The following is a 16,175-nucleotide window of genomic DNA, read 5'->3' as shown; positions in this document are numbered from 1 at the left end:
CTCTCTCTCTCTCTCTCACACACACACACACACACGCACATCTTCTAAAGAACTATTATTTTGGGAAACCAAATGTATCAGTATTTTTCATCTGAATTCACAAATATCAAATTTTCCCAGTTTGATGTCACACTCCATACAATGGAACAAATTAAAAAAACAACAACTTTAACTTATTAATACTTTCTATGGGCCAGGCATTGAACAGGGCATTTTACCTAAATTAACTTATTTAATCTCCTTTACCTAGACTATGAAAAAAGGACATGGCAAATTCCTGGCAGTAACTAGTAATTACTTAGAGAAACTTTATATGCTAGAGAAATACTCACATATGATTCTTTATAACTATCAAATTTTCTATTGCACTTACCTAATAAAACTCAGAAATCAATCTTGGACATTCCCAACACATAACACTACCAAATTAGTGCTGTCGGGCTAGGAAAATTTCAGTTTGTAGTATGATACATTGATAAATATATGTAGTAAATTAAAAAGCCATATAGTTGAAGAATTTTTTAAAACCTAAAATATATAGTTTACACCAGAAAATAAATTGAAACACCAACTTGAAAAAATAAGGTAATTATTAGTGACAAAGAGAAAACACAGGCTTATCACAATGCCTCCCACACAGCAGATATTCCAGAAATACATGCAAATTTAAAGATCAGATTTTTAGTCAAAAAGCTGAATCCTTACTAAGTTTCTTAGGAGCTGAAATAGTCTCCAGCAACAGCAAGGAGTACCTTGAAATATACACGTGCACACAGGGCTATAACCAAGTATAATGAAAAAACACTTAGACTATATTCATCTAAACCCAGGTTTCTCCTCCCATGTTTATCTGTATGCTGCAGCCAAAATTTCAGAGGACACTAAAATAATCAAGAGATTTTAGGCAAAAAGCTACGTACTTACTAAGTTTCTTAACAGCTGAAATAATCACCAACAGCAGTAAGGAGTACTTGATATAGACATTTGTACACAAAGATATATAACAAGGTATACTAAACAAGTACCTTTCCCTAAATTTGCAAAGCATATTTTGCTTCCCTTCCCTGCCTATGTGCATGCTGTGGCCAAATTTCAGAAAACACTAAAATGATCAAAAACATTTGGTTGTACTTATTTAAACGGACCATTGACGATGGGGATGTGTAGGGTTTTTTTAAACCTCAGCGATGACTAGATGCCAAAGATCATCTACAAAATCCAGGGGTCCACTGGCAGTGCATAAATTACATTGCTGAATAAACAGTTCATCATTCCAAACTAACCAAAATGAGGAATTACTACTGTCACAGAAAACACAATATAACAATCCAGGCCTGGTGAAAGCTAATTATTAGCACTTTTCCATTCTTGTTTTTTGCTTAAGAAATGAACACAACTCTTAAAATCTAGAGCCAACATACCATCTAGAAAACATTGCATACAGAAAGCCATCTTCCCAAATTTCTATTATCTGGTTATTCAGCAGAGCTTAATGTAGTAAGAAGTATTTTTCTAGCTCAAAATTTCATAAATTTCCATGATGAGAGCAAGAAGAATGGATCAAAAACATGATCTTTTGCTACAAATTTGCATTAGTAGGGTCTCTGAAGGAGGCAAATGGTACTTACATACTAAATGCAAACCACTCAATTACACTATATTTTGTCAAATTTAGGTTCAAACACGCACACACACAAAGGGCAAATTACAAGAATTCATTCAGCCAAAAAATGCATCTTAACCAAAAACAAATTTCTTACCCAGATTTTGCTTTTTCTTCTTCAGCTTCTACCTTTATGCTGAGGGACTCATCTACCCCAGTTGTCTCCTCATCTTTGTCCTCCAGATTCTCATTGTCTTCTGTTTTTTTCATGTTCACTTCTTTTTCCTGATCGGACTGTGTAGGTATAGATTCTAATAAATTCTTTTTACTTCCCTAGAAAAAAATCAGAGGAACTAAACCAACAAAAGTAAAAACTGTCAACCTAATTCCATGATCTAATTGTTAGCAAAAGGCGGTACCAACCAATACTAATATTGAGAAATGCGTTAGCTATTTTAAGATACTCCTGCCATTCCTAACACACTAAGCAAAAACAGCGAACAACCATTTTAAATACAAAAATAGCACTTAACGAGGAAAATGCTCAAGAAATTAAGTATAACATTTTATAGTAAGTTAACCATGAAAATGTTACAGACAGTGTAGACAATGTACCAAAGAAGGCACAGCACTATGAACAGTATCTGATTTACCAGAGAGGGTTTAATATTTTCTTTTCTTTCAGTATCATCATCAGTAGGCTTTTCTTCTTTTGGTATTATATTGTCCTCCTCTTCAATCTTTATTTCTTTGATTTCTGGTTCATTTTCTTCCTTAACTTTGATTTCTTTTACATTTTCACACTCCTTACATGGCTTGTTAACAACCTTCTCTGGCAATGCCATTTGAAATTCAATATTGGCCGACCTACAGTACTCCTCAAAACCATATAAATATCTGGAAACATGAAGAGAAATTACATTTGGGAAAACATTTCAAATTATTACTACAGAGTGGTGGTTTTTAAAAGGTGTTTATTTCTAAGTTCTCAAATATTGAGTCATATTAATATTCTAATTTATTCTAGTTCAGTTCTTCCCATTCTCTTTAACCCAAATAGAAACATTTTTCAAAAAAACCCAAAGTCACAAAAAAACTATGCCAAAAGTAAAAAAACAGTATCTTAAATAAAGTAACTGTGACAACAATAGCTATTAAAAGTATTAGTAAAGCATCAACTTTTTGAGCACTTTTTTTTTTATTTTGGAGAGAGAGAGAGAGGGAGGGAGGGAGGGAGGGAGGGAGAGAGGGAGAGAGGGAGGGAGGGAGGGAGAGAGAGAGAGAGAGAGAGAGAGAGATGAATCCCAAGCAGGCTCTGCGCTGTCCAGCACAGGGCCCAACATGGGGCTCGAACTCATGAATCATGAGATCCTGACCTGAGTCAAAGTCAAGAGTCAGATGCTCAGCTGACTGAGCCACCCAGGCACCCCATGAGCACTTCTGATATGCCAAGCACTAGTCCTCTTAGTTCATGTGAAATCTCATTTAATCATCAGAATAATCTTACGAGGCAAGTACTAGTATCCCATTTTACAAATGAGGAAACTGAAGCTTAAGGGAACAAATAAATGGTCCAAGGGGCACAAAAGCTAATAATTGGCAGGACCAGGATTCAATCCTGGACTTTTTAACACTTCATTTTTTTTTAATGTTTGTTTATTTATTTACTTATTTTGAGTGAGAGAGAGGGAGAGAGACAGACAGAGGCAGAGAAGAGGGAGACACAGAATCCGAAGCAGGCTCCAGGCTCTGAGCTGTCAGCACAGAGCCAAACACGGGGCTCAAACTCATGAACCGCGAGATCATGACCTGAGCTGAGATCAGACGCTAAACCGACTGAGCCACCCAGGTGCCCCTTTAACACTTTAAAAAGAGGTTCTTAGTCTCTACACAGTGCTTTCCAAATTTTCTTGGCCACAAAAACTTTCTTTACAGAATATCTCATAGACCTAGTATTCACAGAAAATACTGCAGAACATGCTATTATAAAGTGATTAGTAAAAATTTCTGATTTCTTAGAAGAAATAATTAGCCTCCTGTTTTCTAGGTAAAATATCGAATGTCGGTATATCAAGCACCATGACTTACTTTTTATAAGCACATTTAACGTTGTATCCTGCAGCTGAATTTAAGACAGGGATTCCAAGATCCTGGTAGACTTGTTTCCAAACAGCCCCGCTTTCAATCTAGCACACAAAGTAAAATGAAAACTCCCCAATTAAAAGGTGGGAATGTAATAAAATTTTGACTAATGTAGCATATAGAAATATATGCTTATATGTACTGGTTCTAGTCTCAAAGGAATGAAAAACAGCTTAATAAATTCTGAATAAAAAATTTAGTTTACAACAATCTTTTAAAGTAAGTTTTAGTATTCTAACAAATCTCAGAAAATTACAAATGTTGAGCTATTAGGCCATTTGATTTTTAAATCAAACCTGGCATAGTAAAGAAGAAAATATTCAGGTTTCTAAATGAAAATTTGTAATGAAGAGACACATCAAAATTTTTAAGTAATGTATTAGTTCCCATAAAACCTATAAATTTAATAAATCAAAGTAGTTCTAAGGATCTTAGTAAAGCATTTACTTTTAAGTAAAAAAAGTAAATTTTCTACAGAATACTCCCCCCGCCCGAATACTTCTTCTACAGAATACTCCCCCCGCCCGAATAATCTTAATTGGATGGACACCACACATCATCGCAACCTTAAGATAATTTCTTCAGTTCAACAAAGATTTTTCTGCATGTTTCTATACATAAATGTGTGTGTGTGTGTGTGTGTGTATGTGTGTGTGTGTGCGCGCACATCACACACCATGGAAGAGATTAAGAATAAAGAATATTAAAAGAGATCCCTACTCTCAAGGACCTTACAGTGTAGTGGAAAAGAGACACAGGAAGAACTTCTACCAATATAGTTGTGCTGTGACTCACACATACACAGGTGGTTTATGAAAGTTTGACAAACAGTAAATCGGGAAGCTCGTTTGAAAAGCTCTTTAATTAAATTTAAATTTGGCTGAGGAAGCTAGCTGTTTCTGTTTCTAACTTGTGCCTTACATCTTCTTCTCCTTCTACTATTAGGTTTTTATTAGACAATCTTAGGTAATTTTTAAAAAAGAAAACATGTTGCATGAAAAACATGTTTCACTTTTGACCGTAATACTTACATTATCAAATCCTCCAAGCTTGTGTACAAGTCTGAATAACTTAAAGAGGTTCAAATTTCGATAGCCAAGTACGGGCCGTTTGTTAATAGGTGTGCCTATTAAAGAAAACACAAAATTTACTATAACCATGCTGCATTTGTTATTTAAAACTACAAAAGATTCAGATATTACCACTGAATATATATAGTGCAAAGTATATGTATAAGAGAAAAAAAAATCCCTTGTTAATCCAAAACATGTCTACCACTTAAGCCCATCTCCTTTTTAAAAATTTCTCATACCAGATTTTTGAAACCTTATATGATTTCACTCCATTTTCATCTCCTTGATGAACAAAGAATAACAAATAAACCAAAATAAAATATCAACAAAACAACAAATTTTTAAAGTTTTTAAAATTTATTTTGAAAAAGCAGGCTCACGAGCGGGGGAGGGGCAGAGAGGGAGGGAGCAAGAGAATCCCGAGCAGGTTCCACACTGTCGGCACACAGCCCAACGCGGGGCCAGATCTCACCAACTGTGAGATCACGACCTGAGCCAAAATCAAGAATCGGACACTCAACCAATGGAGCCACCCAGGCACCCCTTCACTTTTTTATTTGCCTTATACAAAAGCCTGAGAAATCACCTACCTTCTTAGGCCAACCCTCATTCATACAAAAAAATAATACAGAAAGCAAGGACATTTTATATCAAACAATAAAGATACCTACATTATGGCAGCCACTATCACTTACGAGAGCAAAAGACAGCCAACTTCTACTTATCAACAATACAAATGAGGATTTAAAAAAATATTAATCCCCCCCCCAAATAACTCCCAAAGTACAGTGGCACTTCCAAATATTATTCATTCATTTTGCCCTTCTCCTCAAGCTAGAAAGCTTTCTGCCTCTCCCTACTCCCTTTCTGGCATCTTCCCAGGAAAGGAGACACTATACTCTGAACAGCAGATTACCAAGAGAGTGACAAAGCCACAGTTACCAGAGGACGAGGTCACTACCGAAAACGAAAGGTCAACATCCATACCTCTTTCCCTCGATTCTTGTATGTCTTTAACAACACCAGGCAGATTCAAAAGACTAAGCCAAGGCTCACCCTGAGACTCTGCCACCTTTCTCTATGTCTGACTCTCTCTGGATGGTTTAATTCTCTGCTTCGTTCTGTGTGGTTGGGTCCCAAGAAGACTTGGGACTATGGTGTCTCTCTGGCTCTCTCTCTCACTCACATGCACACATACACAAACACACACAAACATACACATCCAAGGTATATCCAACAGTGATTCTAGAGAGGAAGGCTTTTTACTAGAGGAATCTATGTAGGTACAAATAAAATGGTACTATGATTACCAGTCAGCTACTGCTCCCTAGTCGTTAAGAGTTCTTTGGGAACCCATGGATGGAGGGCACATAGGCAGAACAGAATGCAGGCCATATGGGTCCATGGCCATAATATCCATCAAAATACTGTCAAATTCCTCCTCCCATGTACTATATGCCAGGTACTATGCCAGGTGCTGGTGACGCTGGCAGGCAGTAAGGCAGCCATGATTATTAGTGACATGAAGCTTAACGAACAGAATTCTTTATGGTTTTTTTATTCATGGTTATTGTTGTACAGGTAGCACATTTAAAAATAAAACTCACCTCTATCCTCCATAAATTTGTACAACTGCTGAAGAAAGTTCTCCCTTTCTTCTGGAAATGGTTCTATTTCTTCCTAATTTTAGTCACAGAAGAACAGAATGTTATTTTCCTCAATTAAACATCATAATAATACAAGATTTCCTACTAAAAGCAAAGACTAATATTTACTAAAATATTTCAAGGACATTTTACCAAGTAAAAATTATTTCTTAACACTAAGATGTTCAAAATCAGGCAAGTCTAGACATTTTATGCTTTCCAAAGGAATATGCCTTAAAAGGTATCTCAACAGCGATAATCCCAAATGTAAATTCTCATAGAAGAAGTACGAAATAAGACTAGCAAGATGGTTCATGAGCTTTTTCCCATATCAGATATCTAACTACTCTTTAAGTCAGGGCCACAGGCTCAAGAAGACCTACTCTCACTTATATTAAATTGGGTCAGGGTTTCACATCACAACAGACTATCTTGTTGCTCCTCCAGAACTATACACGTGTGGGTCCCATTGGCTGTAACTCCAAGTATCCTTCATGATATACAGCCCCACTGTGCAGCACTTCAAGCTAACAAAATCAGTAAAGTGGGGAACAAACTTGATCTACAATACCTGAAGATTCAGACTTAGGGAAATCTTCAAGTAATAAAATAGTTCCCCGATTTATCAATTACAAGGGAGGGACTAGCTTCTTGCTGCTGTGGCCAGGGGCTGTGGCAGTAGGGAGCTGGTCCTGAAGCGACCTGCAAGGAGCAGGGTAGTAGGTGAGACGGAGGAACTCGTCGATTCAGTGACTATCATCCATTCAACAAGCCATTTAGCGAGCACCAGCGAGCGTAGGCACTGTGCTAGGTGCTGACTCAGATAAAAGAAAAATGAGCGATGGAGCCTGCCGTTAGAGAACACGATCGGGAGTAACTGTGAAGAAAGTGATTCCAAACATACACCTAGGACTTGCAGTTACTCTGGCTGAAACCAATGTATTTCTGACAGTAACGCTCCAGACCATACTTTTCAACTGATAGTCTAAATAAACCTAAATATATCATTTTACTTTTAAAAATCATGTGTCTAATGCCATTGTTTTGACATCTGCCCCTTTACTTTAAAAGCTAGCAGAGCAAAGGAAGGCGAGGTAAAAACAAGAAACAAAAATCCATGTTGATAAACTATTAAGTTTGCCAGTTGAGCAGAGAAGAATAAATGACAATTATTAATTTCTTTATGTAAAAATCTACACTTCTCAGTTTAAACATGGTCCACAGAAGGTGGGTTTTAGTAAGGCAGTCAGATACAAATCTAAGGAAACCTATTTTCTAGATACGATCTTAAATGCCCCCGATACAATATTTGGCTTTCATAAACTGCCAAACTTATTCCTGTCCCAAAAATTTAGTGAAGTTTGTATTTAACGTAAAAGAAAATGATTAACTGGAAACCAGATTTGCTTTCACCAAAACATTTCTAAAACACAAATCTAAGCAATAAAAATTTTAGTAACTAATATTTATTGATCATCATATATTTACAAGTTATACATTATGAGACACTCTGAGTAGGAGCACAGGGAACACCAAACCCCTGAGGAGCTTACAGGGGAGAAAACTGACAATAAGTGCGCGTGCATGTGTGTAAATGATAAAAATATGCACAAGGAAAGGTAGTAATTAAGCAAATGGAGCGATTAACTTTCCTGAGGTGAGGGAGGTGACGCTGCACAGGTTTCCCTTTACAGAGGGATCGTGTTAGTAGGGTTTTGAAACTGAACGGGAGTTTGCCAGGCTAACTGGGGGAGGAAAGGCAAGAGCACTGTAGGCAGAGGTACCGGTATGTGTACAGGCTGGGAAGAGGCAAGGTATGTAATTTAATATCGCCACAGCATCAAGTTCAAAATGGCAAGGTACACCAAGAGAAGTGGTAAAAAGGCAGGACTGGATTGTAAAAGAAGTTCTGTAAGTGAAGCTTGACTTTTAAGGTGCTAAGAAGCTACTGGGCAAGTTTGAAGCAAAGGACTGCTTGTTCATTTCAGCATTTTAAACAAAAAGCGGGAGGGGGAGAAGACTGAAGCTGAGAAACTTTTACACTACACATTGTCATCACAGATCACTAGGTCATAAAACATAAACTCTGAAACAATCCTATTTCATGAATAGTTGTTTATTACAATTAAATGGCAGAATTTCAGAACTTACCGAAAATATTACATATTGAGATTAACTTAGTTTCCTGAAAACATTCACTCCAATTCACTTCAAGGTCAAATATACAGCCTTCACTACCTACACCATTCACCAGTAACTTTTATGAAATCGTTCAACAAACCACTGAAGAGCACAGTGGTACAATGTCACTAGTAATGCCATGGACAGCTTTTGTTGGTACTTATCACTGCTAGATCTAAAGTACCAGTTATAATAAAATCTAAAACTTTACCTACTTGATCCATACAAATTCACAGATGACTTATTTATGATCTAATTAGAACTAGCCACTCATCTGTGTTAGACGTAGTTATTTAAGTCTTTCTGAATCAAAGAGGTATTAAAGGTATTAACCCTTTTTTGCGGACTATTCTTCTAATACTAGATGGAAGATGTATTTTATACTTCTCTAGGTATTTCAATAAAATATGCAGATGAAAACACTGTACCAGGTGACAGTGGTCCATAGGATGATGAGAAAGCACATGAAAGCAGAGCTTTGCTATGTTAGGTGTGTATTTCCCTTATTATCTGATAAACCAAAAAAAGCACATCATCAAGAAACATTTTTGAGATGACTGAAATAACTGTATTTAGTATTTTCAATTTCACAAGACTATATTTCTATTTTAAGTAAGCAAGCAAACTACCCGGTTATGGCGGACATCACAACACAGTTTTATTATGAAGTATCTCTAATACTAAAAATACTTAAGTGATTGACGACTTTATGCCGAATCCTAACTCACAAAGGAAACTGAAGTGTTATTTCTAATTTTAGGAGACATCAACCATTTTTAATTACCTCTTCTTCACTGCTATTATCTTCCTTTTCTTTTTCATCATCTTCCTCCTCTTCTTCTTCCTCTGCTTCACTGCTAGAACTATCTTCTTTCAGTTCAGTCTTCCAGTTAGCAGGAATCGTTCTACTTTTGTGAAATTCAAGCGCCTGATCAAAGGCTGGAAAGAGGACCATAAACTATGTGAACTGGAGAAATTAAGACAACTGATTTGTCTAATAGTGGTAAAAAAGATTAAAAAAAAAAAAAAAAGTAAAACTACTGTGCTAATACCACTGACATCTGTGAAGTGTCTGCTACGTGCCAGGCACTGCGCACTGTAGTAACTCATTTCAAACCCAACCATCCGAAGCATCAGGCACCCATTTGATAGACGGCGAACCGCTGCTACTGAAGGGGACTTAGGTTCAAACAAGGAACAGTTTTCTTTTACACAAAAACTAAACATGCCTAGTAAAAACAACTTTAAGACTGGTACATTTCTGACCATTTGTCCAACAAATGACTATGAATCAGCGTCATATATCAAGCACAAAGCCGCTGTAATGAACATACGTTATAGCTGAAGATATTCTATAAATACACATTAGCTTCATTTCTAGTTAAACCTGAATTAAAATTAAAGTAATAATCAGCTTAAACTAAAATTAGCTAGACACAGTTATTTTCAGTTTATAATACATGGAAATAAACTCTAAACCACAAATTCTTGGTGATTTTTAACCAGTCTACCTAGCATACTATTAGATTTGATGAACATGGGTGAAAAGAAAATAAAGTTATATACAAAGCTAAAAACCAAGCAAAAAATGCAATTATGATATATTCCTCAATAAAATATGACCATTGTTACACTATGAGACATGCCAAATCAAAATTACTTTTGACTTCTGTTTCCACCATCCTTAGGAACTAACATTTTATTTACTAGGCAGAAGCAAGGCTACAGTAATTAGCTGGTAATATAGTTCTTTGCCACTTTTAGATTACTGCCCCTGATTATAAGCTAAGAAAGAAAAAGAAACCCTATAGTAACAAAAGACACCTAGGTTTACAAAAGTATAATTCACACAGAACCAAGTATAACTTCAAAGACAGGATTATAAAAAATATTATTTTTTATTTTATTTATTTGTTTATTTTAATGTTCATTGATTTTTGAGAGGGGGGGAGAGAGAGGGAGAGAGAGAGAGAGAGAGAGAGAAAGAGAGAGAGAGAGAGAGAGAGTGTGTGTGTGTGTGTGTGTGAGAGAGAGAGAGAGAGAGAGAGAGAGAGAGGGGGGGGGGAGACACAGAATCCAAAGCAGGCTCCAGGCTCTGAGCTGCCAGCACAGAGCCCAACGCAGGGCTCAAACTCATGAACCACAATATCATGACCCAAGCCAAAGTCAGATGCTTAACTGACTGAGCCACCCAAATGCCCCCAAAATACATTTTTTTAAGAGCAAAAGAGAGTTTGATCTTCAAAAACACTTCAGCAGTTGTTAAGTTAACCATAAACTATTCCAAGATTATCCTTACCTTGTTTTAATATCGCATCAGGCTTTGGTGCAGAGTCACTAGTAATTTCATGGACATCCTTTCTTGGCACTGAAGTACTACATTAGTTTTTTTTTAATTTTAAAGAAAAAAAAAAGCCACAAAAAACACAACAGAAATTAAGAGTTGAATTACACACTACAGAAAAATATTAAAAATATGAAAACATTAACATTTACAATGAAAGTGATTGCACAGTGCTGCAATTCCCAAATAAAATGCTAAGCAGAATGTTGAAATAGGTCATCACCTACAGAAGGACCCCACCTTGAGAGGTGTTTTTCAAACAAGATATTCTCAAATATCAGGAGTCCCTGGCTAAATGTAACACTGAAAACAGGGAGGCTAATGAAAATAATAGTAAATGAAAATACTTTGATGGCAGGATCAATCCAATAAAAAAAGAAGTCAAATAGTAAGAATTTGCCATTGTCTTGGAATAATCACAAGAAATTACTGAATTTAAGACTGGAAGAAAATGTACTTGTTTATACTATAAATGTTCTTCTAAGAACTGTTTTTAAGCTGGATTCTAGGCTCACAAGCAAACTTCTAATATATAACTTAGTCTTTTATGGAACTCCCCAATCATAAGGAGGGAGGGAGTCAGATGTAAGCAACTGGGAGAATTTCTATCATATATATCACATTCATCTCCTATTTTACAATAATAAGTCATCCTTCAGTATCATTCAGCTCTTCTGCATTTGGTTTGTATCAATCTACAAACGCCAGAAAACTATTCCAAATACATTTGTCAGCCAGCCTATTTTTAATTTTTATTCAAAAAATTTCAAATACATACAAAAGAGAATAAAACAGTGCAATGAAACACCATATACCCATTATCCAACTACAATAATCATAAAGTCAGTCACTTTCACTTATACCCCTACCTACTTCCTCCCACCCTATGTGGATTACTTTGAAGGAAATTTGAGATATTATATAATTTGATTTGTGATATACTTCACATGAGTTTTAAAAGAAAATTCTTTTTCAAAATCATAAACAGGGCGCCTGCGTGGCTCAGTCCATTGAGCATCCAACTTCGGCTCAGGTCATGATCTCACAGCTCGTGAGTTCGAGCCCCGTGTCAGGCTCTGTGCTGACAGCTCAGAGCCTGGAGCCTGCTTCAGATTCTGTGTCTCCCTCTCTCTCTGCCCCAACCCACTCACATTCTGTCTCTGTCTCTCTCAAAAATAAATAAACATTAAAAAAAATTTGTTTTAAATCATAAGCAATACCATTACTACACATTTAAAAGTTAACAATAATTTCCTAATACCATTGAACCAGTATTCAATTTTAATATTCAAATTCCTGATTATCTCCATTTTGTTAAAGTGGATTTCATAAATTGTTATAAAAATCACTTTCTAGAACCTGAAAACCCAAACACCAATCTTAAAATGTGATGATCCTTTTAAGGTATAAACACAGAATAAGGCCAAGTATAAAATACATGACTTTTCTAGTCACATAATTCTTAAAGAGGGAAAAAAAAACACAGAAATTCATAACTCCGTTCCAGAAAAGCTCTATATGAAAAATCACTTGAACACTCAATACATTTGCAGTAACCCATTTTAATCCACAGGCTACTATACAAGTTGAATGTTACACAACAGGTATCAGTATAACCATTAGAACTAAAAATATTAGGGCCCAATTAAATATTCCAGAATAGTAAAGACATCAATAAATATAGCGATCAAATATCAGATACAGTAGATATATCTAAATGTGCCTGAACAAATCACCAGCTATTATACTATACAGGCAAATACTGACAAACTCTGGGAGTTTAGAAAAAAACAAAATAAACAAGTAAGGCATACTGTAAGACCACTTAAATGATAATGTGAAAAACGATCACACTTCCAAACATTCTGTATGATGAAAAGTAAAAGCATAAGGTCATTGGAAATAATTAATTTATTATCATTTACTATCCTAACTTGGAAAAACAAAATATTTTTAACCTCCAGTGAATTATACTTACAATTTGCCATCTTTGAAAGATCGAACAAGAATATTGTCTTTTTTCACAGCAATTTCATCACTACAATCAGGACAAACCACCTTTAAAAAACAAAAAAGTGTAAACTATTAAAACTAAAAGCACATTTACAGTTATGTATCAATTATTAAAATGCTTTTAAAAGACAGTTTCAGGGGCGCCTGGGTGGCTCAGTCGGTTAAGTGTCTGACTTCAGCTCAGGTCATGATCTCCTGGTTCGTGAGTTCAAGCCCCACCTCAGGCTCTGTGGTGACAGCCCAGAGCCTAGAGCCTGCCTCAGATTCTGTCTCCCTCTCTTGTGCTCTCGCTCTCTCTCTCTCAAAAACAAACATTAAAAAAAAAAATTTTTTTTTAATAAAAGATAGTTTCAGCTTAAAGCTTAAAAACGAATTTTAGTTTGTAGGGTAAACAGGTACACACACACATGAAAATACACACAAGTGATTTTAAATTTACATCCTATATCCTTCCAGCTTTCTTGATTCCCCACATTGTTTCTGGCACTGGCTTGGCGTTGAAAGCAGAAGTGTGGCCATGGCTCAACTGAAGCTGTGGACCAAGTTCTAGTTAGAAACAGAACACTGGAATGAAAGGGGAGGCTGGGGTGGAAAAAGAGCTAAAGCCAGAGGGTCTGCAGCACGGCTAGGAGAACAGAAACCAAAACGGGAGCAAGTATATCAGAGCAGTCTCTAACTTAAAAAAGGTAGAGATGAGTTCAACTTATTACTTACATTTAAATATACGTAACAGGCACTAAAATTTCTTCCCAATGCTACCCACTCTAAAAAGTAAATGTTAAAGAAGATACCTTTCTGGAGGCTACATAAGATTTATTACTAACAGAAGATTTACTTTAGTTGGAGTCCCTCAGCTGCTATTTAAAGTGAGGTTCAAGCATTCCTTCCTAAAGGCTAATGCAAGACGCCTATAAACTTTGAGTATTTTAATTCCAAGACAGCCCACTACGTATACCAAGAACAATGAAAAATGGGCTAAATAAGTATGACAGGTTTGTTTTAAGGACAGTCTCATTAGCTCTGAAAAATGACGATGGTACATAAAAGCCATTTATTCTCACCACAGGTCAGAAAGGAGCTAGAAACAGGTGAGTTCTAATTTCGTCTTTAAAAAGTTAGTTCACATTTTCCATAACAGCAACTGCAGTGCACCAGGCATTCCTTAAATACTGACGGCACTGTGAATAAACTCACTGATGAAAGTCTGCTACATGGGGCGGCTGGGTGGCTCAGTTGGTTGAACGTCTGACTTCGGCTCAAGTCGTGATCTCACAGTTCGCAAGTTCGAGCCCCACGTCAGGCCCTGTGCTGACCGCTAGGGGCCTGGAGCCTGCTTCGGATTCTGTGTTTCCTTCTCTCTCTGCCCCTCCCCCACTCGCACTCTGCCTCTCCTTTGAACATAAACATTAAAACATTTTTAAAAAAAGAAAAAAGTCTGCTCTATGTATTAGCATCCAAGGAAACTTCCTTGTCATTTCAAAAAAGTCCTCCAGTAGGGACGCCTGCCATGGGTCGCTCAGTTGGTTAAGCGTCTGACTCCTGGTTTCAGCTCATAGCAATGATCTCACAGTTTGTGAATTTGAACCCTGTGTTGGGCTCTGCGCGGTCAGCGCAGAGCCAGCTTGGGATTCTCTCTCCCTCCCTCTCCCCCAAAATAAATGTAAAAAATTTCTGAAGTAAATACTTCATATTTGGTCTAATCATGCTACAGATACTAACTACCACATCAGGGTACTGTACTAGATGCCAGAGAACACAGAAGCCCAGACAGTCACCGCTCCTCCCTACACGGAGCTTGTTCTCTAGTTGGGAAGACAAGCACTAAGTGAGAGAGTACACACTGATTTAACTGCTACTGCGTTAAGTCCTTATCTAGGTAATCAGGGACCACTTTTTTTTTTTAATTTTTTAAAATATTTATCTATTTTTGAGAGAGAGCGAGCGAGCAGAGGAGGGGCAGAAAGAAAGGGAGACACAGAATCCAAAGCAGGCTCCAGGCTCTGAGCTGTCAGTACAGAGCCTGATGTGGGACTCAAACCTACAAACTCCAAGATCGTGACCTGAGCCGAAGTCGGACACTTAACCGACTGAGCCACCCAGGCACCCCACAGGACCGCTTCCTTGAAGGCACAACATTTAAGCTCAGCTTTCAAGCCTGAGTAGGAGGTGGCTTGACATGGGATGTACACGTACGCATGTATATGCAGCAAAGGGGTGCACTGCAAGCAGAGGAAACTAATCACAGGAAGCGTCAGAGACAGGAAGCAGTAGAACCCTGTTCCAGAGAGCAAAAGGGCAGTGTGGCTAACTTTGTGCCTGGAGTGATTAAGAGAGATGAAAAGCGTTCAGATTTTCTGGTTAATTCTTAGAATAAAATCTAAAATCTTTAAGGAAAGGCTCTGAGGAAGGGTAATGTTGTCACTGCTTTGCCTTTTCAAGAATTACTTAGGCGGTGCCTGGCTGGCTCAGTCAGAGGAGCAAGTGAGTTTTGATCTCGGGGTTCTGAGTTCAAGCCCCATGTGGGACACAGAGATTATTTAAATAAATCCAACTTTAAAAAAAAGAATAGGGGCGCCTGGGTGGCTCAGTCGGTTGAGTGTCTGACTTCAGCTCAGGTCATGATCTCAACTGTCCATGAGTTCGAGCCCTGTGTCAGGCTCTGTGCTGACAGCTCGGAGCCTGGAGCCGGTTTCAGATCCTGTGTCTCCCTGTCTCTCTGCCCCTCCCCCACTCATGCTCGCTCTCTCTCTCTCTTTCTCTGTCAAAAATAAACATTAAAAAAAGAATAAAAATAAAATTAAGTTACAATTATTTTTATTTATTTATTAAAATGGAATTAAAACATCCAGGTGAGAGGTGGTGACTTGGCTGCAGAGTGGTGGCAATGGCAAATTAAAGAAAAGAGAACTATGAGAGATAATTAGGGAAGTGAAGAGATGAGCAAGCAGAGGGATGCTCAGGTTTCTGTCTTGTGCAAATGATGTCATTCACTGTGAGAGGAAACAATGGAGAAGGGCCAAGTTTTGGAAGAAGGGAGGAGAGAATACATTTAGTTTTAAATTTATTAAGTTTTGAGGTGGCTGAAGGACATCCAAATGGAGATACTAAATAGATACCCAAGTCTAGAGCTCACAATGGAGGTCTGAACTGTGATATAAACTTGGGAGTCAACA

General features: G+C 37.2%; 1 protein-coding gene across 4 annotated transcripts in view; it reads right to left on the bottom strand.

The window, feature by feature from the left end:
- ARID4B (AT-rich interaction domain 4B) overlaps positions 1 to 16,175 on the bottom strand; it is a 152,813-nt gene that overhangs the window by 43,168 nt on the left and 93,470 nt on the right. For all 4 annotated transcript variants that reach the window (XR_007460679.1, XM_049644967.1, XM_049644968.1 and 1 more), the window contains exons 9-16: positions 12,968 to 13,047; positions 10,945 to 11,021; positions 9,430 to 9,584; positions 6,426 to 6,498; positions 4,777 to 4,871; positions 3,692 to 3,789; positions 2,257 to 2,500; positions 1,761 to 1,936 (exon numbers count right to left, since the gene is read on the bottom strand). Coding sequence is in view for 3 of the 4 variants with exons in the window: in XM_049644967.1 (XP_049500924.1) it covers positions 1,761 to 1,936; positions 2,257 to 2,500; positions 3,692 to 3,789; positions 4,777 to 4,871; positions 6,426 to 6,498; positions 9,430 to 9,584; positions 10,945 to 11,021; positions 12,968 to 13,047 (998 nt within the window). In the remaining variant the exon portion in view is untranslated. The remainder of the gene's footprint in view (positions 1 to 1,760; positions 1,937 to 2,256; positions 2,501 to 3,691; positions 3,790 to 4,776; positions 4,872 to 6,425; positions 6,499 to 9,429; positions 9,585 to 10,944; positions 11,022 to 12,967; positions 13,048 to 16,175) is intronic.

The sequence above is a fragment of the Panthera uncia genome, chromosome D2, assembly GCF_023721935.1.
Source record: "Panthera uncia isolate 11264 chromosome D2, Puncia_PCG_1.0, whole genome shotgun sequence".
Lineage (NCBI taxonomy): Eukaryota > Metazoa > Chordata > Mammalia > Carnivora > Felidae > Panthera > Panthera uncia.
The sequence above is the reverse complement of the archived record's forward strand: the minus strand, read 5'-3'. Positions and strand labels throughout refer to the sequence as shown.